This window comes from Felis catus, chromosome F1, assembly GCF_018350175.1.
Source record: "Felis catus isolate Fca126 chromosome F1, F.catus_Fca126_mat1.0, whole genome shotgun sequence".
Lineage (NCBI taxonomy): Eukaryota > Metazoa > Chordata > Mammalia > Carnivora > Felidae > Felis > Felis catus.
The window spans coordinates 45099954-45127310 of NC_058384.1; the positions used below are offsets into that span (position 1 = coordinate 45099954).

The 27357-nt window shown below is 34.6% G+C and overlaps 1 protein-coding gene across 13 annotated transcripts in view; it reads left to right on the forward strand.

Moving 5' to 3' along the window:
* KCNT2 (potassium sodium-activated channel subfamily T member 2) overlaps positions 1-27357 on the forward strand; it is a 363444-nt gene that overhangs the window by 219855 nt on the left and 116232 nt on the right. For all 13 annotated transcript variants that reach the window (XM_019822157.3, XM_019822162.3, XM_019822163.3 and 10 more), the window contains one exon: positions 6312-6420. In XM_019822157.3, the coding sequence (XP_019677716.1) occupies positions 6312-6420 (109 nt within the window). The remainder of the gene's footprint in view (positions 1-6311; positions 6421-27357) is intronic.

The window sequence follows — 27357 nt, forward strand, 5'->3', positions numbered from 1 at the left end:
ATAAGACTAGGATCATGTTTTAATTCTATAACAATAAATTTATGTTATATTGTTTGGCTACTTAAATTTTTAAATATATTATTGGCATTATTTCAAGACAGTTTATTGAAATCTTTGTTTTTAATATGCATGATTGCAATGATACATAGTACTTGTTTAGAATTTAGATCAGCATTTCATAGTCATTGTTTACTTTTCTTCTCAGAAAATATGAGGGGTGCCCTTTGTGGTTCATTCAGTTAAGTGTCCAATTCTTGGTTTCAGCTCAGGTCATGATTTCGCAGTTTGTGGGTTCGAGCCCCATGTCAGGCTCTGCGCTGGCAGTGCTCAATCTGCTTGGGATTCTCCCTCTTTACCTCTCTCTCCATCCTGCCTGTGCTCGCTCTCTCTCTCTCTTTCTCTCTCTCTCTCCCAAAATAAATAAATGAACTTAAAAACAATTCTATGAGGCATATTCTATTATTATTCTCATTTAAAAATAAAGCAGATTAGGCTCAGAGGGATCAGTGTTTGCCCATGGCTTGGCCCACTTAGTGGTGGTGACACCACTTGATCTCATGTGCTTATGCTTTAACAGCAAGCCACAGAAAAGAAAGATCTAAAGTAAATACACAGAAACTTCAAAAGGTTGAGAATATATGAGATGCACATAATTTTGAAAGAGGAAATGCTTTCTTCAGCAAGGGAGGGAAATGAGAAGCCATAAAGAAAAATGGACAGATTTTATCATTGCTAAGGAGTTATCTCTGTCTACATAATCAAAACTGGGCTTTTGCCACATATGTGGTCTCACCAACAAGAAGGAAGGAGTTTAGGAAAAGTGGTTTTGCCCACAAAAAAACAATACAGAATTTGGACAAACTTAGTCATGTGACCATATCTAACGAATGGGAAGCTGGACAATGTAATTTTTACCTGGGCAGCCATGCACCCAGCTAAAATTTGGGGATGAGTGAGAGGAAATAAGAACTTCTATTACTGAAAGGAAGAAGGAGAGAATGAATATGGGTGACAGCAGTTGCAGCCACAGTTCAAATCCTTATTCATCTAAGCATTTGTGTACAATATTTCCCTTGACATTAAGATACTCATCCATTAACACGCACACGAATAAATTAGTTAGCTGCCTCCACCCCCATCCCATATGAATATAAAATAGTGAAACAAGATAATTGTAATAAAATATTGGTGTTTGGAAAAAAGAACCAGAGACACACAACAGTTATTGGCCCATAGCAATGATGAAATCCTGCGGGACATGAATGGCAGAGACCTTGCAGTAAATTCCTTATCAGATACTCATTCTGCTCTTAGAGAATAACTCTTTTGTCTGTTCATAACCATGTCTCCTTGTGCACTATTCTCTGTGGCCTTAGAGGAAGTTCAAATTGGAGCAGATTTCTTTCATTCCTTTCCCTGTGTCAGTAATTGTTTTCAAAGTTCTTCTCCAAGAACTCTCTTAAACCTGCCTTATTTACTGGCTTTTGTTGTCCTGTTCATGTCTCCTTTTTGATTAAAATGGCAGCTACTTTGGCATCACTTGAAACAATTAGTTTGAGTGAGAAGGCTGCACTTTAATCTGATTCTTGCCACAGGTCTGGCTTTATTGGTTTGGGAGAAATGTTAATGGAAGGCCTCTGATGAAGACGCTGGAAGAGTATCATCTGCTATTTAGGGTGCAGTTCACTTTTTGGTTCTGCAACTGTCCAGATTCTTGGACTCTTGATTTGGCTTTCTGGCTTTAAGCAAACAGTGCCCTACTTAAGAGAGCTTTATTCCTTTTTCTCTCTGCTTGCAAAGTGATCAGTTCTTACCTGAGGTCATCTTTCTATATGTGTCTAAAGTCAGCAAAGTGCTACCACCACTCATTAGTGTTCTTATCCTTTCCAAACATGTTTCTAGACATGTTTCCATAGATATGTTGTTTCTGCAGATAGAGTGGAAAATGGATAATAAGGAAAAATAGCACTTCTGTTACAGGCATAATTCTACCTTATACATTTCAGTAGTACTTAAATTTTATGTAACTTTGTCTTACATTTGTAATTATAAAATTATTTGATAAAAACTGGCAGTTTGTGACTTGAAATATCCCGAAAAGGAAATACTAGTAGCTGTTAAAACAATTGAGCTGAAAAACGCTCATTCTTCATGTTCACTCTCATTCTTTTCCAAACTGCTTGGTCATAATATTCAATGATACTGGTAGCCATGAAAGTGTATCTCTCAATGCCCTAGACTTGTGTACCTATAATTTCCCTATTACATATGTTCTTGTTCACCATCCTAACTCAGCATCCACATCTGGAAACACACTGTACAGATCATGTTATTACCTGTTAATGTGACGCTCCCCCCCACCCCCAATCTCTCTTCTTTGACCGCTGCCACTTGTCATTCCAGTTCACATCCTCTAAATCGGGAACTCCAGCTAACTCTTCACTACACTGGGAATGACATTCATTGTTTCTACCAAATGTTTACTATTAGTTACAACTGCAGATCCTGCCTTCTGTTCTTAACTTGTATGAATTCCATAGCACACCATTATAATCCATTATTATAATTCATCTTCTGTTCATTGAACTTCTGTACATAAGTTAGACTTGTTTGTCAGAAGTTAACGGTGGTGAATTCTTTTTGACAGAAGACGGTGTTTACTTCCACACATTTGAATGTGGCCAGAAAAAACAAAATAAACGAAAGACAATCTGCAGACTATTCCCACTTTACATTGATCATCCCTGATTTCTTAAACAACTATGCTGTATTTTCTTCTTTCACTTCAATCCTCTTACTGAATCATCATTTCCACCTATTCCACCAAGAAAATAGAAACGTAAGAAGAAAAACAAAATTTTTGTAAACTTCCACCTACACATCTACCTACCAACCTGTATGTACACTCATATGACCTTCCTTCTTTCCTGTTATTATAGATGACCAATTTTAGCAACAATGAGACAGAGAAGGGTCATAAAAAGATGGTATAGTATGTTAGTAAGATTACCCAAATTCTGGCACTCGATGATGTCATTTTAAAGAATTTGAAATATATCCTATAAGTGTTAGGATTCAAGAATGATCATTAAACCATTGGCTAATCAGACAGCCCTATCCAGTCATTGGTGATAATGGAAATGTTCTGTATTTGCAATGTCTGATACTGTAGGCAGTAGCCACAGATGTTATTGAGCAATTTATTGCTATTGAAATATGGCTAGTAAGATGGAGAAACTGAACTTCTGTTTGTATTTTGTTCTAATTTATTTAAATTTACATACCCATATGTGGCAGTGGCAACGCTTATTGGACAGCACAGTTTTACAAGGGTAATAGGTGGAATGCTGAAATGTTGGAAGACAAGAAGAGCAATTAAGAAGTTATTGTTGCATTTGTCTAGGTGAAAGATAATCAGTGTTTGAATAATGATTCAGGATCCCTTAGTGTAGTTCTAAAATCCAGAAAATTCTAGGGGAAAAAAAAGCATTTCTGTTGTTAGTGAGATCTGACCTGACCTGAAATTATATGGTGGCAATTCCAACACTGAATTTTATTTTTTCCACTAGTATAGATGTTGACACATTTAACTGCAGAAATAATATTTTAAAGCATAGGTTGCTTCCTAGATGTATTACATTAGGTAAGGTAGATGAGGCACATTGCCTTTCTAAAATCTAAAAAAAAATAATAAAATAAAAAAAAATAATTCTAAGAGTGGATATCTGGCCCTTAAGAATTATGGATAAGGATTGGAAGCCTGTAGCAAGTCAGGAGAATGGAATGGATAGAGACGGCTTTAGTGATATCAGTAAACCTTGGCTGTCGTATGACATTGGGAAGTGAGGGTCAAAGTAGCAGGAAAGAATCAGTTTCTCAGTTCAGGTTAGGGGACAGTGATTAGTATTTTAAAAATGTCTCAGAAGGAGTCATATATTTGAACTTAAGGGGAGAGGTCTAAAGAAATATTCACTTCTGTTTTACAGAGTGGGCTTCAGTTTTCTGTAATTTATGCAAAAGAATATACCTAGTTGAATATTCTATCATATTTCCCTGTGTTGATCAGCCATATTGACTAAATCAATTTCTGTTTTATGAAAAGAATACTGACTTTTTCTTTTTATCTAACAAGGAATCCCATGATAATTATATATTAACTCATTTGTCTAAGACAGTGGTTTTCAACCAATGGCATTTCAACCAGTGCCTCCTTTATACAGTAAATATTTTGTAACACTTCCTTTACTACCCTGGAATGAAATTCAGAGTAAATATAAGTATCTATATGAACACATTTAAAATAATAAACATATTAATCATAATTTGAAGGAGAAACAAAGGGGAATAATAATGTATTTCAATACGTAAGTGTGCGGGTGTGAATACTCAAGAAAACACAATGGAAAGGAGAGATACTTGCACCATTAAGTATGTGCCAGCTACTGACATTGCTAATATTAGTAATTAAACATCTTAAATTTGTATAAATGACATACAATGCCAAACAGAATAAAATATATTTTCTCCTAATTTACACAGTATTTGTGTTCCTAGATAATTTAGTATACAGTTTTGCCCCTTTAACAACATGGGTGTTGTTGCGCCAACCCCTTACTGCCCTCTCCCCTCCCCCGCCACATGCCTGGCCCTGCCCTGCACAGTCAACTTTTGATTCCTCCAAAACTTTAATAGCCTAACATTGGCCAGAAGCCTTACCAATAACATAAATAGTTGATTAATGCATATTTTGTATGTTATGTGAATTATGTACTATATAATTACAATAAAGTAAGCTAGTGAAAAGAAAATGTTAAGAAAGTCATAGGTAAGAGAAAATACATTTATAGTATTGTACAATATTTACTGAAAAAAATTTGTGTAAGTGGACCTGTGCAATTCAAACCTGTATTGTTCAAGATCTATGTCTACTGAAACAGTTCCAAACATACTCTGTATTTATGTGCAAAGTTATCTCCAGTAATGTGCGCTTTGCTGATGGGCTAATAGACACTGTAAAAGCAGTAAAGAAAAAAGAGAGAGGCAGAAACATTGTTAGCAGATGCTTGATTTTTCTTTTTTTTTTTTGATGTTGAGTAAATCCTGAGATGTAACTGTAGCAATTTCTTCCATAAAATGTAAAAGAAAAAGTAAATAAATAAGGAAATGAAGGAAAAAGAAAAAAATAATGGGCTCTTTCATATGTTAACTCATGAAACCAGGAGTAAGTTTATTATTTATCTGTCCAGGGTATTTGCCGCACCATTTCCCAAGTAATTTTTTATGTTTCTTCATCAATGGTGTTGGGTATGTGTTCATTGTATAGATATCTGACTCATCTACAAATTCAACCTTCTGTTTCTTAATTTAGCTAAAATTATTTTCTAAGAATATTTATTATCTTAGAACTTTACACATCGTCTTTGCTTCTAATGCCAGCTCTAATTGTTTACTTGGGAAGGGAAGGTTTTTTCCCCAAAGTAAACAATACCTTGTTCACTTCTCTCAAATATGACTTCTGTGGAAAATTGCATATCTGGCATCTGAGCCTTCCTCGCTCTATGAAAGTAAGGGATGTGGGCTGAGTACCACCCCCCCCTTAATGTGGCCTGTACCCTCTCATGTACCACCATATTTGGCACTCTATTGTTTTTATGTAACTGAACTTCAATTGTTATTTTTTATGTTTCCTGATTGGACCCTATCATCTTTTGAGTTTATGACCATAGGTCTTGAGGTCAAAGTACAATTAAACTTAAATTTATTTTAGCATTAATCTCTATTGCTTGATATTATAGTTGTTTTGATTGTACAAAATCTATTCCTATGTTATGTATATGTTATCTACCATGTCATTTAGTAATTCTGTGTGCTGTGTGACTATGAATTTGATAAATTGATAATGCTTTAAATCAATACTAATACATTTTTATCATAGAATTTTTATCAGAATTAAAGGAAACTTTATACAGTCCCTGATTTATTTTCCAGACTGTACCTCAAATCTATCTGCCTCTCATCTGCTTGTCCAGAAGAGGCATAGGAAAAGTAAGCATTTTGCCAAAGGCTGCCTATTTCACTAATGACAGAACTGGGGCTAGAATCCCTTTCCCTCTTGATCACTTAACTCATAATCTAGTACTCTCTCTTTTGAAACATTTTTTCCTGGGGAAAATTGCACACGTAAAAGCATCTCTAAGACAAGTGTCTTTGTGTTGAAACTTTTGTAATTTTACTGTTTTATTTTAATATTATTTAAAAATACTACTATCCCAAGGTAAATTATTCTTATTTACCTATTTTATTTCAAACAGATCATGTTGTTTGTGAAGAAGAGTTTAAATACGCCATGTTAGCTTTAAACTGTATTTGCCCAGCAACATCTACACTTATTACACTTCTGGTTCATACCTCTAGAGGGCAGTAAGTATATTTTTTCTTTAAGATAATGCATTTTAAATTATAAAAAAAATAATATAAGTGTAGTTATGTGATTTAGAGGTACAGTAAGCCAAGATATACAGCTAGATATGTACTAACACTTGTATTTGTGTGAATTATCTTCATATGACAGACAGATGGATAGATACATAGATGGATAGACAGACAAATACAGACCTGTGAAGGGGAAGACCAAGACATAGAAAATTGACAGAGATTTGCTGTTTTTTTTCCTAATGAATCTTGAGATAACTTGTTTCATCTTAAATTCTAAGTGTCTACATCATTTGTTAAGTCTAGGATTAGGGCACTGTTTCTATTTTTGAGATACTTAGGAAATAAAATTTTTAGAAATGAGATGATGAGAATCATTAGTATGAGATCTGAAAGCTATTTTCTCTTCTATTCCTAAGGTAAGTTCTTATTTCAAAGCTATATGTACATAATTGACATTAAAATTAAATTTTTATAATTATTACAGAATAACAAAGTATTTGATAAAACTAACAAATGTAGTATAAAAGAAATCACTTTTTATATGCATTTTGAGGTAGATGATGGAGAGTCATATCATCAGACCAATTTGTCCTATGATAGAGTTTGTATTTGACTCAGATGATCAAGGAAAGTATAATCAGTGAGTACAGTCCCCACTCTTATTTGAAGAGACAACGTTGCATTGCATTTCATACCTTTTCCTATTCTTTATTTGGTATTTTAGACAAAATGTTGATTTTATAGGAAAATTTTACTGTGGTGCTTGTGATTGTGATTATTTAAATTTAGTAAGTTAATTGATATTTAAGTGAAGTGCCAAGTCAAATAAATCAAGAAAAAAGGAAAATTCTTTCTTGGGATTTAATACCAGGTGGAGTAAGTTGCTAATTGGAAATAGCAAATGCCCTGCAATATGTCCAGGTAGATTTTACTCTCTTACCTCTAATTATGTCTCTGCTCTACTGAGATAGTAAGATTGTCCAAGGATTAATTTTCTTAAAGTTGGAAATGAAAATATTTCTATTCTGTGCATTTGTAAGCCTTTAATTTGTGCAGTGGAAAAGATGCAACAGGGTCATGAATGAATTGTTTTTCTTTGAAGAAAGTATGCAGCATTTTGATGAAATTAAACACTGAAAACTATTTTAACACCAATGAATGGAACATTCACAGAACTCATCACATGGGCTCATTATTTTGCCATACCCTTTTTGTCATAGAATCATACAACTTTAGAACTGAATATCTAGTCTCACTTTATCGTTGTAGAAAGGATAAAATGTGCCCATCAACACTAACATACATCATTACTCATAGACTGGTTGAATTACGCTGTTCAAGTCACAGTAGATACTATTTATTGGCACATACACTATTGCCCTAGTGAACAAATGCACTTGATATAAGCTAAAAAAGAATTTTAGTGACCCTTAAAATAGGACTTTTCCCAATATACTTTAATGAATTATGTCTTATTAAAAAAGAATGTTGTTGAAGACCTTGTTACCACATAGTTAAGGATTGTCCATGAATAAAATTGACCAGCAAAATTATGTCACAATAAATGCGATAGTCCACCAGCATAATTTTCTTCATAGCAACTTTATTGAGACATAATTCACACGTCATAGAATTCAACTGTCTACAATGTACGATTTAATGTCTTAGTGTATTCACAGAATTGTGCAAACGTCACTGCTGTGTAACTCCTGAATCTTTTCATCACCCCATAAAGACATGTTCTATCTTTTAGTAGTCACTCACATTTTCCCACAACCCTTTCATCCCCACACAATCACTAGTCTACCCTGTCACCATAGGTTTTCCTATTGTGGACATTGCATATTGCATATAAATGGAATCATACAATATGCGCTTTGTTTTTTTTTTGTTTTGTTTTGTTTTGTGTTGTGTTTTTGGACTGGCTTCTTTCACTTGACATAATGTTTTTAAGGGTCATCTGTGTTGTAATATGCATCAGTACTTCATTCCTTTGTACAACTGAATAATATTTCATTATTTGGATATATCATATTTATTTTTTATTCATCAGCTGATGGATATTTGGGCTATTTCCAGCATTGTAAATAAAAATGCTTTTAACATGCATGAAAAGATTTTTATGTGGACATATACTTTCACTGCTTTTGTTTATACTGCAGAGTTACATGGTAACTCTGTTTAGGAACTGCCAGAATGTTTTCCCAGGAGACTTTAACATTTTGCATTCCCACCAGCGAGGTAGCAGGGGTCCAATTTTTTTTTTTCCACAATCTCAGCAACACTTGTTATGGTCCAATTTTTGATTATAACCATCCTAGTGGATGCAAAATAGTGTCTCACTATGGTTTTGATTTGAATTTCATTCATGGCTAATAACCTTGAACATTATTTCATCTGTTTATTGGACATTTGTATATCTTCTTTGAAGAAAAGCCTACTTAGGACCTTTGCCAATTTTTAAAAATTGGGCTGTCTTTGATTATTGGGTAGTAAGAGCTTTTGTATTTTCTAAATTCAAGTACCTAAATCTGATATATACCATCACTTGAACATATATAATCATCCAAACAAATCACTCAGTTTAACATATCTAATATATTTTATTAAATGTATTGTTTGACCAAGTATTTGTATTGTCTTTTGTATTATGCATTAACTGAAGATATAGTCAAGATTCACCTATTAACAGAACATGTTTGAAATTTTGCCCTTAAGCATCAGCAGAAATTAGAGAGTTCAAATATACTGAATTCATAATAAGAGAACAGACTTGGGAGGTGAATTAAGTAGTATAATGGGGAAATGTTGAATAGTCTAAGAAATGTTTTATGCAAGGATTATCAAACCCTTAATTGAAAACAAAGCTTACAATTGAAATGCTCAATTTCTCCACTTTAAAAAGGAGAGATTATGCTACTAAAACTTCATTTTATAATAAATGGTGATTTTGACTACAAATAGTTGATATTCACAAGCTGTTGTGTACTATATTAGTTGGTAAGAAGTGAAAAGAGAAATTTATACTTTAGGATCCAATAAGCTGAGAAGTAAATATAATATAAAACATGAAATGGTCTAATTTAAAAATATATCTTTAAATAAAGTGTTATATAGATTATAGTATTGAGAGAAAATAATAAATATGAATTCTGAAACTGATGAGATAAATCAAGAGTTGAGATCCAAGATCAGCTCTTTCATGACAGACCTGCCTTAGTTCACAGGATAATGGAGTTCCTAATTCAGCTCTAGAGATAGACTCACCCACTCAAACACCTTTGTCCTCTTCTTAGTTTTCTTCTAGCCAGTGGAAATGGGGACAATGATGGAAGTCACATATTAAGGATGAATTGCTTACCTCTGGACTTTTATAGAAAAGGAATATTAATTTAAAAAATTCTATCTTATATTTTGGAGTCTCTACAGCAACTTAGCCAATACCCTGACTAATATAGCTCCCATGGCTATTAGCACTCTTAACGATCTTACGTTTTTTCTTCTTGTATATTAATATATTCATTCCAGTTCTAGTTGATGTATAAGTCATAAAGTAACTTGTAGATGACTTCAAATAAGTGGTTTCATTTTATTCATTGAGAGTTTCCTCTGTATTTTGGCACTTCACTATTTTCCCCCCTCAGTTCATTTGCATTTGAGTGTTCAGTGCAGTTGGCAGTGGTATTCCTTATTCATTTTTTTTTTAACGTTTATTTATTTTTGGGACAGAGAGAGACAGAGCATGAACTGGGGAGGGGCAGAGAGAGAGGGAGACACAGAATCGGAAGCAGGCTCCAGGCTCTGAGCCATCAGCCCAGAGCCTGATGCGGGGCTCGAATTCACGGACCGCGAGATCGTGACCTGAGCTGAAGTCGGATGCTCAACCGACTGAGCCACCCAGGCGCCCCGGTATTCCTTATTCTTGATTAAGTTAACATTTTTATTTGTTCAGCAGTCTTACCAGGGAGATGAATGTAAGTTTATTCTTTGGACAGAAATTACTGTAGGCTGTTGGACATCGACCATGATGATTTTAAGCAAGGAAACACTGATATCAGGCCAGTTGATAGATATTCATCTGACCCATATTTCATCCTTGTCAAATTGAAATTTTTCTTTTCTTTTCAATTTATTTTCATTCAAATAATATTTCATTATTCCGTTGAGGAGGTTGAGTTTTTGGCCTCAGTGATAATCAATGGGAAAGAAAGAGAGAATCACTAAGAAAAATATTACAAAGTTAGAATTTACAGAACTTGGCTACTGAATAGATATGAATGTAGGAAAAGGGAAAGGAAAAGAAAAATCTCTAGACTTGTGTCTAGATGGTAGAGAACTATAAAACATGTGGTGTGATAGAAGAAAAGGAGTTTAATATGAATATATTTGCCTCCTAAACAGATATACTTAGTGGTGGTAATTACTGCTTCTCTTGGTTCCTGAGGTGGGTCAGTGCTATTTCGGGTCCATGAAATAGGGGTCAGGTGAAAGTAGAAATAGTGGGGATTTGGGAGAAGTGACAACTTAAACTTTTCCTGTTAGGTAACAGGTGGAAGAAAAGGGGAGCAAATACAGTATAGTGCAGTGGAATAGATAGGAGTAAGGATTTCTAAAACAAACCGGATAGTAAACATATAGATGATTTAAGATGGATGGATGCTGAGCAAATGGGCTTGGTAGGTCACTGGTCTCTGGGGACTTCTGACAAAACAATTCTGGACAGTGGAGACTTTCTCATTTTGATAAAAGATGAACAAACAAAGAGATGATAAGAAAGCGAAGCCTGGTTGAAGGCTACCACTTCATTAGGTTTGTCCATGAAGATGAGAAAGAAAAATAATGAAAGCTCTATTGCACAGAAATGTTAAGGACAGCTTTTTCTAAATATGTTTCATGCACATCTATGTGTATTTATCTGTTTATTTTCTTTTTGCTTTTAAAGTTTAATTAGTAGGGTAAGTACCAGTGAGGAGACAGAGATTGAAAATACAACCAGAGGGTAGGGGATGGGATCTGGAGAATGTCTGGAATATCTCTACTTAGTAAGGAGAAGAATCGTTTCTTCCTTAAGAATGGTAAGGAAAGGGGTAGCTTACAGTAATTTTATTCATGCACAATAAAGAATATTACACTGGCTAAAAATATGTTCTGCTCTACATAACAGCTAAAATTAAGGGTGGTATTTTATTTTATAAGTGAAATATCTGGGGATCATCATCTAGAGCAGCTTATCTGACTCAACAGTGCACCCAGTTCTTTCCATTTTTTTTTAAATTACAACATTTTAGCCAGTAGACTTAATCCTCAGGATTCTCTCATTGTAATCACAAAATGTCTGCTTTGATTCAGGCTATTCTCTTCTAGGTAGGAAGAAGGAGAATGACAAAGGAGCAAAGTATTGCCAACTGAGACTGTTTATGAAAGCTTTCCATGAAGTCCAACCATTGCCTTTCCACTTTTTAAGACACAGTTATAGTTTGCATATTAGGATATGAGTTTGATTCTACTTATGTCTATTAGCAATGTAAATAATTTTAAATAAAAATGTGTGTATATATATATATATATATGCTTTGTGTACATAGACATATATACACACATATTTACTTACATTTGTATGTTTACTTTTTTAAAATAATTAGGTTATATATCACAAGAACAAAAGATAAATCAAAGGATCTTATCTGAGGGTATATTGATTAATACAAATAACTGTGAAAGCCTAAGTTTTATATGTGAAATACAGTGAAGGTCATTGCATCCTACTAGAGGGGGAGCTAAAATGTGGTGACGCAAACGTGGCCCTATTAAAAAATATTGTTAAGTATATCCATAGTATAGTTGCTAATTATTATTACTTCTTGATAGTTGGCCTTTTACCTGAATTTTAACGTGTTAACTATCAGTGAGCCAAACCCAAGCATGTTATTATTATAAAATATGTGGATCAGAAACTTCTCATTAAAGTGACAACTAAAACTGGACTTTCTGGGAACTGCATATCCTAGTCACAACTAATATTCCCTCTGTTTGGTAGTGTTTATGCCGCAAATGGGGCTCATAAATTCAGGGAGGAAATGTGACAGAGATAAAAGATCCCCGGTTCTGGCAGCTTGAAACAGTTGACTCACTAACCGGGAGAATTAACTAACATGGAACCGATTACGTACTCCATTTAATTCTCAATCATTTTCTATGGAAAATTTGAGCTAATAATTTTCCCATCCATTACTTTATTCATTTATTTGACAGTTATTTATTGACTGCTTACTGTGTGACAGAACCATTCCAGGTGTTGTGGTTTCCACACGGAAACCAACAGAAAAATTCCAGCTGTCATGAAGCTTTTATTCTACTTGAGGAGACACATAGTAAACAAAAATAAATAAGTTAAATATATAACCTCTCTTGGAAGGCAGTAGTGCAAAGAGAAAAATAAAGCAGAAAAGAACAATGGGAAGTTCAAATATGGAACAGTGTATCCAACTTAAATAATAGAGTCACGGAAGACCTCATCAAGGTGTTGATATTTAATCAGCGACCTGAGTAGGTTAAGGTAGTGAGCCATGTAGATTATTCTGAGATGTGAGTCTCCACTCTGAAGGAAAGGCAAAGACTCTGAGATACAAACACATCTGATGACTTGGGAAACAGCAAGTAGGCCAGTGTAGCTATAACCAAGGGATGAGAAAGGTAGTAAATGCTGAGATCTGACAGGGAAACAAGGGCCTTCTAGGTCATTATAAGGGTGGTGGCTATCATTCTAAAATGAAAAAATCATTGAAAGAGTCTGAGCAAAAGAGTGGTAGGAACTGAATAATAAGAGGAACAAACTCATTGGCTTCTTGGTTGAGCAAAGCAATCAAGAGATTATGGGGATAATCTAAGCCAGAGAAGTTAAACCTTGTTTTGGCAAGGGCACAAGCATGTGATGAGAAGTGCTGAGATTCTAGATGTATTTTGAAGGCATTGTTGTCAGCAGTTTTTGATTAGAGTTGGGGCAGAAGGAGAAGAGTCTAGCGTGAATGCAGAGTTTTGGACTGAGAAGAGTATAATTGTGATTTACCGCAATTAAGGGGACCGTGGAAGATCAGGATTTTTATTGTAGACATGATCGGTTTAAGATACTTGTTAGACTCCCTGAATTGTGTCCAGTATACAGTGTGGAGCTTAGGGACAATTCTACATGGATGATAAAAATTTGGTTGTCATCAGCATACAGACACTTTAAAACCATGAAACTGGATGAAGTCCCTTCACAGGATTATTTTGAGGATTACTGATAGCCATGCTAGACCATAGTAGGTGGGGACTCTTTGGTTCCCTCACTGGCTGTATTCACCTGTGTCAAGGGAGTCAGATTTTATGTGCATCAAAACTATTTTTTAAAATTTGGTCGGAGACAGTTTGAGGGTGGCAGGAGAGTTGCTTTAAAGACAAAGCTGGACACCTAGAACCTTATACGTATTTGTGATGGAGAAGAAAAAGACTCAGGCCATGCACACATATATTTTATATGTAAATTAGAATATGTTCAAAACTTTGTTTGCTTATTTTTTTGAACGAAGAATGACATGAATGAACACTATATATCACAGTCCTTCCAAGCAATAAACAGTGAAGGTATATAATTTACCATGGCCAATCTTTTGAATCACTGTCTTAAGACACGGGGTTCCTCGGTGTAATGGTTAGCTTTCTGGACTCTGAATCACTGTCTTAAATATTACAGAAATTAGGACTACATATATTTTGAAAAAGATGACTCAAATATGTACAATGTGAGGCATTTTACTCTCAAGCAATATATTATATTATTCAGTCATGGAATAATTTTATAGAAGAAAGCCAAATAGAATTGTAGGAGGTATAAAAGTATTTTTCTTCTAAAAATATATAGGGTTTTAGTGACCTTTTCAAAGTTTGTTTGGAAGAAATGCATTATAAAAATAACTTAAATAAGAAAATTGTTAAACTCAGTAAAATTATTTTAAAAGTTAGCAGAAGAGAAAAAGATTTAAAAAATCAGATACCAGAGAAAATGGTTAAATTATATGACTATAAACAGATAACAGTTGCTGGCAGATTCAGGTAATGATAATACATCATTACAAAGTGTTACAATAATTTTATTTTGATTTACAAGGCCACAAAAAAGAAGACTTCAAATACAAATCAATTGGTGTATGATATATATTTTAAGTATTTTGAATAAATGAAAAGATACAAGAATTCCAATGATACGTTCCATAAATACATAGTAGAAATAAGGGAGAAGCAAAATTGCTTTTATAGTTTAGTAAAATCAATTTTTAAAAAGTTGCAATTTCATAAATATGTTCCCCGGCAGGGTTATTTCATAAGAAGCCCTTCATTAAGGTACCGGGTGAGTGTGTTCTATCCATCAATGGGATCTGGAAACTGCATATTTGGGTTATTATTGCAATGCTTTTTGTAAAATGAAAGCTAAACACTATTAAATTTTGTATGTTTTCAACGTAATTGGTCTCTTTAAAAATAGAACACCTTCATTTGTGGTTATTTCCTTAGCTTGCAAAATTTTATCATACCTCTAACCACATGCAACGTGTTTGTAAAATTATAGAAAAATAGTCTTATTCAGCTTTCTATCATGAGCATTATAATTGTGTTCATTTAAACTTAAGTGAAATTTAGGATTTCTCAAGTAACTATTTCACCAGAGATTGCTTAATAGTTTTGGGAAATCTTCAACCACAGTAGAAACACATTAAGCCAATATGCAGTGAAATTAATTTCTGTGTGTGGCATATAAATAGTGGTTTTGTTATTTCATAGAATTGCCAAATTTGTGTTCCAAGGCACAATTAATAATGCTTTTGGATGGATGTTAGTAATTTTCCTGAAAAATAAAATTACGTGCTCAAATAAGATTGGGAAATGCTGGGTTACATATTAAAATTTTAATGGCTTTAAAAAATCTTTTTATTTTAGCTAAATTTAGACTTACAGAAAATTGCAAAAATAGTCCAGAGTTCCTCCTACATACCCTTCCCATATTAACCTCCCTTAATATTTACATCTTACATTATCATAGTGCAGTTTTCCAAATGACCAATTAACATTGGTACGATACAAGTGACTAAATTATTGGCCTTATTTGAATTTCACCAGTTTTACCATTAATATCCCTTTTCTGTTCCAGGATCTTTTCCAAGATCCTGCATTGCATTTAGTTGTTATTTCTCCTAAGACTCCTCCAATCGGTGGCAGTTCCTGTGGATAAGATTGGAATCAGTATAAACTCATGACATTTAATACACGTTTATGCAAAGATAGATTCAGAAATATAGATGTGTATCTCTATGGGTCTGTGGACACATACACATATAATTCCTAGCTCTGTTTACTTAGAGAGCCTCGAAGCAATGACAGCTCAGTAGCACTTAGCACACTTTAATGCTCACATCTCAGTTACTAAACATAATTCTTTAATAAAAACAACCAGGGCTCCTTGGGGAATCAAGGATTGGTTGAATCCAGGATGAGGGCAGAGAAAGTGTAAGAGGAGTCTGGAAAGTCTTTTGGTGCCAGGAATTAAGGAGTTGCTCAGAAGAGTGTGAGGGGCCATCAAAATGACACAAGAAGTAACCTGAAGGAGTTCCTAATAAGCCAAGATGGGACAATTTGAGAAACAAAATAAATAATGATAACATTAGATTTTGACCCATAAAATCAAGTAAATACACTGATGTAAATAAGTAGTGGGATAAATAAATAAGTGGGAAAGAAGGAATAGCTCTTTCTTACTTAAGAATTCCAACTAATAAATGTAGAAGGAAGAGAGAAATAGGAAGTCATCATTAGGCAAACAGTTGTTGTAGACAAAATCATCTAAAGGGTGCTAATATTAGTGGGTGATAATTTAAAGACAGCCAGGATCGCTGTGTGGTTTCAACGTGCCTGTCCATGATATTTGATAACTATGAAAGGAAAAATTACAATTTTATAGTGAAATAACCTTCTAGACACTGCCTTAATCAAGAGATCAAGGTAAACATCACCTTGATCACCCACAAAAAGAGATGTCAACTTCATGTAATCCCTATGATGCACTAAGAAGTACATGACAGAAAAAAGAAGTACATGACATAATTTCTTTGGTATTCCTGCCAGCATGTTCTGATTATGAGAAAAACATAAGACATACCAGTATTGAGAACATCCTACCACATAATTGACCAGTACTCTTCCAAATGTCAAGGTGGTGAAAGACAAGGGGAGCCTGAGGAACTGAATATTTCTTTTTAAACATTTTTGTCAGCTTTATTTGAGAGTGATTTAAATATTTTAGATAGTATTTTGACTGGAGGAATTCTCCAAGCAAAATCTTTAAGAAAAAAGTATATCTGGAGACAACAAAGAGCAGGGTCAATGGCAGGTAGGGCAATATTTTGTATATATCTTTTTTTGTTGTTGTTTTTAGGTAAGCTCTACACCACAATGTGGGACTTGAACTCACAACCCTGAGATCAAGAGTCTTATGCTCTACCGACTGACCCAGCCAGGTGCCCCTATTTTGTTGTATCTTTGAACCTAAGCAGAACTATAGGGACCTGGGCTACAGATTGCAGAAGGCTTCATTGTTTCTCTGACCTCAGATGAAAATTAGCCATGAGACTTCCTTTGTCTATGACACTCCAACATCCAGGAAGTCCTTATTTTCAATACTGTGTTGAGCAAATAGGCAAATCGAATGTCTTTTACCATCTCCAGAAAAAGGACCGAGACAAGGGAGGGAAGCACAGACAGAGGTACAGATTACGGTTGGAGAGTTTTTCACCTTTTAATACTGAGCTAGTCACAGAGGGCCCAGGGAATCCGTTGCCATGAGAGAGGAGGAGAAAGTTTCTTAAAAGTAAGATTATAGTTACCACCTTGACTGAAAGAAAGAAAAATGAAAAAAAAATGTGAGGGTGGGTGGCGGGACAAACTCAAGAGTTACCTTTAGTTCTGTTGGAAGTTTCGCATTCCAAAACTGTGACAGAAGATTACGTTTCGCAATCTGGCAGATCTAATCCAGTCACCCTCTTCCCGTAAGAAGCTAAAAGTAGAGTGTTTACAAGGATGACGGGCACTTGGTTTTCCTTTAGAGCAAAACATAATTGTTTTCTCCAGTTCTAATGTTTGATTGCTCTATTTCAAGTCATTGTCACTTGAAGTATAAATCTTGAAATTTATTTGATAGAACTTTCTTAAATCCGAGGCTCTATTTCCGTTAACATGTTGATGTGTATACTTTTCAGTGCTTTCAATCAGAATTGAGAATATTAACAGGCTTTTTTTCTCTCCCACCAAACCTCAAGTCTCCTTTCCATCCTTAATACCTCACACCATTAGGAACCTAGTAACTTACTGCTACTCAGACTTCCAGACAAGAAAGGAAGGTCATAGAAAGGGCTTTTACATTATTTCCTTCCCCTGTCCTTTGCTTTTCCACTACGGAGCGTGAATTTCACTGCATCAGGAAACTACTTTTTCTTCTAAAACTCTTCCACCTCACATTACCCTGCCCTAAAGTGCTTCAATTTTCCTGGCCATTGTGTTAGTTTGCTAGGACTGCCATAACAAAGAAATTGGGTGGCTTACATTTTTTTTTCTTTTTCTTTCCTTCTTTTTTTTTTTTTTATTTGAGAGAGAGAGAGAGAGAGAGAGAGAGAGAGAGCCCAAATAGAGGAGAGTGGGCCAGGGGAGATTGAGAGAGAATCCCAAGCAGGCTCTCTGCTCAGTGTTGAGGAAAGTGGGTGGCTTAAATAATAGAAATTCAATGTCGCACAGTCCTGGAGGTTGGAAGTCCAAAATCAAGATAGTGGCCGGTTCCTTTTCTCCTGGGGCTTCTCTCCAGGCTTGCAGATGGCTGTCTTCTCATTGTGTCCTTACGTGGTCTTGCCTATGTGAGCATGTATCTCTCAAGTCTCTTTGTGTGGCCAGATCTCTCTTTTGAAGACACCAGATTGGACTAGGGCTCACACTAAGAGCCCCATTTCAACTTAATTACTTCCTTAAACGCTCTGTCACATTCTGAAGAATTAAGGGTTGGGACTTTAACATACGATTTTGTAGGGGGATAAAATTCATCCATAACAGCTTTGGAATTGGGAGATACCATGGGTTTTATTGGAACACATCTATAGATTGTTATTATTTCCAGACAAACAGTTCTGCTGGTTCTGTGGAAACCATTTTTTCATCATGGAAATTGAGGAAGATGGCATTGTCTGTGTTTCTCTAATAGTCATTTTTCCATTTCTCCCATGAAAAACGTTTTTTAAAAAGGACTTCAAGATTAGAGGTCTGAATGGAAGTAATCACAAGAGAGATGCTGCTTATTTTTCTTTAATGTAAGTTAACGTGTACTGAAAATCTCCACAGAAATACATTTTATTCGGTGTGTCTAAAATCTACCTGATTACCTGAGAAATGTTTTTCTAAGCATACCTATTAAAAGATCAATTGGAACAATATTTTATTAGACATATTTTGAGCAATCTGGATGTTGCTCTAGTCTGGCAGTCCGCTGCTTGGAAAGCCTTTAGCAGCTCATCATTCATTATCAAATTAGATTCAAATATGTCCATTTAATTTAAGGCCCTCTATACTCTAGTCCTAATTTATTTTTATATCCTTATCTCCCATGATTCTCTTATATATATCATGTTCCCCAAATAGCATGATCCTAAATATACTTTGCGGTTTCCACCTTCTACATCTTCTTAAAAATGTTGATACTGTTGCATTGAATTCATTTCTTCTGGCTTTTCTGGAGGATTTTGCTAAATCAAAAATTCTATTTCCTCATGAATATTTTTAAACTTCCCAATTTAATGTGATTTTTCATTTTTATGAACTTGCATAGAATTTTAATATACCCTGCCCGAGTATGTATTATGTTTTTTTATGTATCCATTTTTTCTTGCTTAGTAGGCTATAATTTCATCAAGGTAGAGAACATGTTGTACTCATTCTTATGCCTTCTAAGATGTTTTTCACAGCATGGATGCTCAATAAATATTAGTTAAATAAATGAAGTAAAGGATTCACTGAGATGATTCATTGAACCCCTTGCTTCAAACTAGTTTATGATCCACATGCCTTTGTCTGCTCTCCCTCATGAGACTCCGTTGAAATGATGACAGAGAAAGAAAAAATGATAAGCTTTCATTAATGAAAAATAAGTGAAAGGTGTAAGAAATTTCAATGAATTTCTGAGAGATGGAAAAAGGAATATTTTCTGATGAACTATTCCCCACCTCCCAGAAGGATTAGAGGCTGATGCACCAGGACAAAATGGCAGCTCCCAGTGAGGCTCTAGGGTACATGATCTCTAGAAAAAGAAAGCAAATCTTCATTGAATTCCTGTGTACTGTACAAGTTACCCTTTTTCCATCCATCATAGTACCATTCCCTTGTAGTTAAGTTTACTCAGACATTTATCACTGGGAAAAATCAGATTTTTTTCTGAAGAAATTAGAAGAAAATGTCTGAATAATATGCTAGTAGACAATTTGGAGTTGGGGTTCAATCTTCTATAATCAGGCATTTAGTGGCCCCAGGCTAAATACTGTGATCCCTTCCTGTTCACCATAAAGTGTAACCTGCCACTTAACAAAACATTTACAGACAAAGGAATCCGTTTAATATCCCTATACCTCATACTTAGAAGTTTGAAATATGGCTCCTGCAATTTGTTGACTATCAGCATGCAGTATGAAATTACGGAAATAAATCCAGCCAGATGGAAACAGCTATCTCTATTCTCACTGGAATTGTTTTGGATCCATAGGGAAATAGGAAAATTTGGTCTTACACTCACCAGTTAAAAAAAAGTCAAAATTCAAAAAGAATCAAATATATTTTTTGAAACAAAGTCTCCATAAACAAGAAAATATTTTAAATATATTTTTAATAAATAGAGAAGCATACATAATAGTTTAGAAGAATATTGAAGGTTATAAAAGGATGATGATGACTGTTTAAAGGAATAAGATGCTGAGGAAATTTTTTTTTGTTTGTAGAATTTTTATTTTTCAGAATCTTTAACTTAAATGTCTGTTGACATTTCTGGAGGATTGGATTTTCTTTGTAATAATAAGAAAAAACCCATAACAAATAAGGACAGATCTAGAATAGTTTAAAATAATTACAATTATTATTCTTAGGAAGATTTAAGAAGACCAGAGTTATGGTGTACAAATAGAAAGTAAAAAAGACCTTTTGAAATTGACAGACTGCTGAAATTAAAATTTAATAAAATTCAGTAAACTCCTACAACTCAACAGCAAAATAAATCTGATTAGGGTATGAGCGGAGGATCTGAATAGATATTTTTCAAAGAAGACATAGATGGCCAACAGGTACATCAAAAGGTGCTCAACACCACTAATCATCAAGGAAATACAAATAAAAACCATAACAAGACTACCACCTCATGCTTAGGCTATTATCAAAAAGACAAAAAATAACAAGTGTTGGCTAGGTTGTGGAGAAAAGGGAATTCTTGTATACTGAAGGTGCCAACGTACAATGGTGCAGCCACTATGAAAAACAATATGGAAGTTCCTAAAAGCAAATGAAAGATAGAACTACTGTATGATCCAGCAATTCCACTTCTGGGTATTTATTCAAAGGAAATGAAAAGACTAACTTGAAAAGGTATCTTGCATGTCCATGTTCATTGCAGCATTATTTGCAATTGCTGGGGTATGGAAATGGCATAAGTGCCTATTGAATAAATGAACGCATAAGTAAGTTGTGCTATGCATGTGTGCGCGTGTGCACACACAGAGTAGAATACTATTTAGCCATAAGAAAGAATGAAATCTTGCCATTGGTGACAATGATGGACCTGAGGGCACTACACTAAGTGGAATAATTCAGATAGAGGAAGACGCATATCATAGGATCTCACTTATATATGGAATTAAAAACAAACAAACAAACAAACAAAAACCCCAGAAAGCCAGCCTCATAGATACAGAGACTAGATTGGTGGTTGTCATGGTGCGGGCAATGGAGTTGGCAAAATGGGTGAAAAGGGTTAAAAGATGCAAACTTAGTTATAAAATAAGTAAATCATGAGAATTTTATATACAGCATGGTGACTATAGTTAATAATACTGGATTTCATATTTGAAAGTTGGTAAAAGTAGATCTTAAAAGTCCTCATCACAAGAAAAAAATTCATAACTATGTATGATGATGGATACTGGACTTTTTGTGGTGATCACTGTGCAATATATACACATGTAAAATCATTATGGTATATACCTAAATTTAGAATAATGTTATATGTCAATTATACCAAAATAAAAATTTTTCAAAAAAAAAGTTTTGAAAGAAATATCATAGAAAGTTTGAGGATTGCAGATAAAAGGACAGAGATAGAATGCATAAGAAAAAGGATTTGCAGTGCAGGTCAATCCAAGAGAAATAATATCTGATTTAGTGGAAGTTCCAGAGAACATGGAGAAAATGGAATGTAAGAAATTATGACAGAATAAGGGAGATTCAGATCTTTAAATTGACAAGAGTCTCTTGCTGTAAATTATAATGAATGAAAAAGAACTATACCTAGATGCATACATAGCATTGCCAAATTACAGAGCAATAATGGTGAAGAAAAACTTCTTAAAACTTGTACAAATGGGGGGAAATCTTAGTATTGACTAGTGTTCTTAACTTTATACAAGAGTATCTACTTAACAGGTTTAATTGTAAAGAGATTTATGGAGGAATATGGATAACACTGAGCAAGAAAGTTGACTTCTATCTTGGCTAAACTGACACAAACAATTTCCCCTGCTACTCCACACAGCTAACCGGGTAAAAATCTTAGAACCATACTACCTCTGCAACAAAAACGGATGCCACTTGCCTGTCCGTTTCCTCATTTAGCTCTCAACCAAAGTAAATCCTGCATTTGTGTCTGATTGATGGGACCCAGGTCACATGTCTGCATCATAGCTAAAGCCAAAAATTCCTAAAAGTTATGGTCAAGATAAGAAAAGTCAGACACTGGGTCTCAGAAAAAGACTAGATTAAAAGCTACATGTACAATGTGATGTGGCAAAGGAGGTATCTGTTTTCTCTCCCAACTGAAAAACAAAACAAACTGAAACAAACCAAAACAAAACAACAACAAAAAAATGGCAATCATAAACTCTGAGAAAAAAAAGGAACTAAAATAAAGCCAATTAAAGTGTGCCATAATACTGAATAACACGTTGGTTGGTAAGGAAAGAGTAATTTTTAAAATAGTCACTATTGAATAACTTAGGGTACTATGGTGAAGCTTTCATAATTATAGGATTCCCTTTAACTCTTAAGTGAACTATGTTGTAATTATAATAATGTGATCACAGCACAGTTTGTCTTCTTTTCCAGCTTTATTGAGGTATAATTGACAAAATCATTGTGTAAGTTTAAGGTGTACAACATGTCCTCTCTTTTTTTTTTTAATTTAATGTTTATTTTTGAGAGACAGAACTAGTGGGAGAGAGGCAGAGAGGGAGAGAGGGAGACAGGGAATCTGAAGCAGGTTCCACAGTATCAGCGCAAAACTCAAACCCACGATCCATGAGATCATTGACCTGAGTGGAAGTCGGATGCTCAACCAGCTGAGCCACTGAGATGCCCCTCTGTTTTTAATCTTAAGCCATTGACTTTTTGCAGCTAGTGAACAAAGTATAAATATTTGTAATTTCAACAATGTAGAAAAAAATTGTACAGCAAATAACGCTTTAGAATAAAAGTAGGGAGAAGATGTGGAAGGGAAGAGGGTCATTAACATCCTCAGGTTACATAATGGAAATCAAGACTGGATATAGTTAGTGTAACAGAGTTAAAGTGTGTTATTTAAAGTTAAAAGGTAACTAGTGGATCTGAAGTTTCAAACCTAATCACCAATGAACCAACTTATGTTAGCAGATAGGTTTTATTTGGCCACCAGCCTGATGTAAATATTTTTTCTTTTGATTTTTTTTTTTTTTTGAATTTGCCTTTTCAGCAGGCATGTAACAGCCAACCCACCCAAGCCTGCACACTCCCCATTGTCTCACATCTGGCCTGATTTAAGCATTTACTTTACTAACCTGCTCTGTGGACACTAGAGTTGTAGAATAACTCTGGAAGAGGAATCCCAAAGAGGAATTAAAAATGGTAGTATCGTTATCTGAACAGCACCTGTGGGGACTCTCTTGTGAGATCGTTCTTTTGTCTCATACCTCAGAGAAGGCAGTCAATAAACAGTGCCTAATACTGACTATAGTGATAAAGCTTCAGAGCATTATCATTAAGAAATACCTTAAAACTCTGCATTAAGCTGAAGATTTGGAAGCTTTTTCTTTTTTTTTTTTTTTTTTTTTTGGTTAAAATTTGAGGTTTGGATGAAATAACATGCTAAAAATAGCACTGAGTTAAAATATTGTTATGTTTTGGCCATTAATTCATTGTATAAATAATAAATGCATGCATCCATACAGTATAAGGCACTGTGTTAGAAGTTTGGGAAACGCAAAGCACAAGTACATTCTTTTAAAAAAAATTTTTTTTTAATGTTTATTTATTTTTGAGAAAGAGAGAGAGAGGCAGAACGTGAGCAGGGGAAGGGCAGATCAAGGGAGACAGAATCCGAAGCAGGCCTCATGCTCTGAGCTGTCAGCACAGAGCCCAACACAGGGCTCAAACTCAGACTGTGAGATCATGACCTGAGCCAAAGTCAGACACCCAACCGACTGAGCCACCCAGGCGCCCCGAGAACAAGTACATTCTGATGAGAAAAGACTAATATTCAATACAGGGTAGGACACAATGTAAACATGGCTTATATATGGATTTGGGACATATTATAAACTTCCCCTAGATTTATTTTATTAATGAAATATCTTCTCTCTGTGGTAAGATTACCTTTGCATACCTTGAGAATAAATCAAATGACAACATGGGAAAACAGTGAACAAATCTCCTAGTTACAAATAATTTTAAAAGGGCAAAAAAAAAAGATACTCAAATGGCAAAATGTAGATAATAACAGCAGGAGCTTCTGAAACTCCTATATCCCCAAATATTAGTGTTTATGGTATATAACTTCCCTGGGAAATTCACAATGGTGTTCTAAACTAAAGGGATAGATAGAGTAGCACTATGTATGTGTACAAGGGCACAAAGTACTTTATTAGAAGCTGAGCGTATGGTTTTCAGTAAACAAGCAGGCTGTGTTCTGAGAAAGAAAGGGGTAAGTGCACTTCAGGTATGAATTTGTATTCATTCTGATGGAGAACAGTTGAAAATCAGTGGGCTATGACTTCATAGTAGCATGAAAGAGCTGAGAATGACGTTCATTATGACAGAAGAATTTACCTTTTCACCTGACAGTTTGAAAAGTAGATGAAAAATCTTTACAGAATTTTAGGATTTTTGTGTGTGTGATAATTAGGCAGCTTTCTGAATTAAGTGAGCATTTCAGAAAATCACATTGGAGTAAGGGCAATGGCTTTTGGCCCACCTTCAAGTATAGTGGGCCCTTTAGATTTAACGTTTAAGCTGTATTTCATTTTTTCTTGAAGTAGATCCCTTTCAAAAGAGTGTTCATTGCTTAAGGTCACTATTAACAATGTTTGAAAGCTGGTGCATCTGGGTGGCTCAGTCCACTAAGCGTCCAACTCTTGGTTTTGGCTTAGGTCATCATCTCATGGTTCGTGAGTTTGAGCCCTGCATCGGGCTCTGTGCTGACAGTGCATAGCCTGCTTGGTATTCTCGCTCTGTCCCTCTCTCTCTGCCCCTCCCCTACTCTCTATCAAAATAAATAAATAAACTTAAAAAAATTTTTAAAAATATTTGAAAGCTATATGGCATTTTTCTGTTCTCCCCATCCCAATAATTTTTCTTTTCCCAAGAATGGCAAACAGCTTTCCAGTTCCATCTAGTGGTAGAAAGTTGATTAGCATCCACTAACTTGATTTAATCTTAGGACTCAGATTTCTATTTTGGTGTCTGATGACATAAAAAGCTGGGGAAGTTCGGTTGTTCAAGAGTAGGAATGCATAAGCCTCTTCCTGGTAGACCGAGACATCTTAATCTTGTGTTTTATTACTTTTTCTATATTTTCTTTTTAGATAAGATAACCATATTTGTATGTCAGTTCTGTCTGCAGATTAACAAGAATAAATGTGCATCAAAGTTGTGTGTTAGCTGTTTCTTTTGTATCCTCCCTGTTTTGGAAGCTTCTGTATATTCAAATATACACTTTCCACCTATAAATTACAATTATGTTTCTAGTGACACAGGCTACAATTTGTCAAAATCATTTCTTTGGCCTACAGTCTTCACTGTAGATTCCTGAGGTTGATAGTAAAGGCAAGATTGTAGTACAATTTAAATAACTTGATTTTTAAATAATGTAACAGTTTGGGACCATTATGAGTTAATGCAATTCATGTGTGTTTGCAGAAAAGCACCCTGTAAAGAATATAAATAACTATGTGCAAGCAAGCAGACATTAAATTGGGGAAACACAACAGTATAAAATTAAATAAAATGTATTAATTTTAATTAGATTTAAACCTTTGGGTTTTAAAGCTACTTTCAATCAATACAATGAGGTAACAAATATCTGCTTGAAAATGGAGCATCAACAAGGAAATTTTATTTAACATTTCAACTCTAAATCTAAATGACATCCTTTTCCTAAGGCAAAAATTTCCACCTAAGTTATATGTGAAGCCTTTTATTACATAGTGAAGAATGGATTTATATCAAAGATACCTTGTGACAAGGTACTTTTTATTCCTACTGATGTGAAAGTAATTTAGTTTGATAAAAAAATAGGTATATAAAAACAACTAATTTGGCAATCTGTGTAGATTTCTACTAATGATTACATTTTATAACCTTGAAGGCAGTGCTTCATAATATCATGCTTACTCTTCTTGACTTTACCTATAGTTTTGTGGCATGCTTATATGCATACAGAAAATATGAAAATAAAATCAAATTTTATTTTCTAAAAGTTATTAGTATGAGTTTTTTTTAAAAAAATACCATCCATTTTTATAAGAAAATAGGAATTTGTCAGTAGAATAAGGTTTTATGATGTTTTTGTTTTTAATGCCAACTCTGTTATTGGGCAGAGCAGTTCAGCACATTCCTGAACTAGAAAGAGATTATGTACTATAATACAATTTCAACCTCTTCTATCTGGCACAGGAAATTCCAGTTAAATCCTTGTTTCTCCCTTTGGGAAAATTTGAGGTGGGGAAACTTCCAGAGACAAAATTATGTAAAATTCTTTTACTGCATTCAGAAGCCTGCATTAAATACATTTCCGCAAAGAGCAGACTCAAGTACTTACTAACAGTCCTCCTTACACTTGGTTGACCGTGTTAAAGCTCAGGAGATTGGTATGTGAGTTAATTTGCTTTCTGGCAATAAATACCCATTTGCCTTGAAGGTATAATCATAGATTAATGAGGAATGTGCAACTTGCATCTAAAAGAAAAATAAAATCAGTTGTCAGAATTGATTTATGTATCATCCAGAAGTTAACTGGAACAAATTTTCCCAGATATTTCTAACTTAGGAAAACTAAACAGAATTGAGCAAATATACTATTTTTACACCAATAGTTACTATATTGGGAGGGACTTTTCATGCCCCCGAATTGGTGAAAGAGGAGATTAGAGAGGGGGATGGATAGAGGAGTACAGTGCTCTTGCACCTACCCCAGCCATGTGAGGAGAAGTACAAAAGAATTATGCATTACTCATGGAGAATAGGGCTGTCTGCAGGAAGTGGGAACTAGCATCTCATCCTTTAGTTGGACATTTGCTTATATTGTTTCCTGTGATTAATTGAACATGAGGAAAAAAGAATTAGAGAAAAATGGCA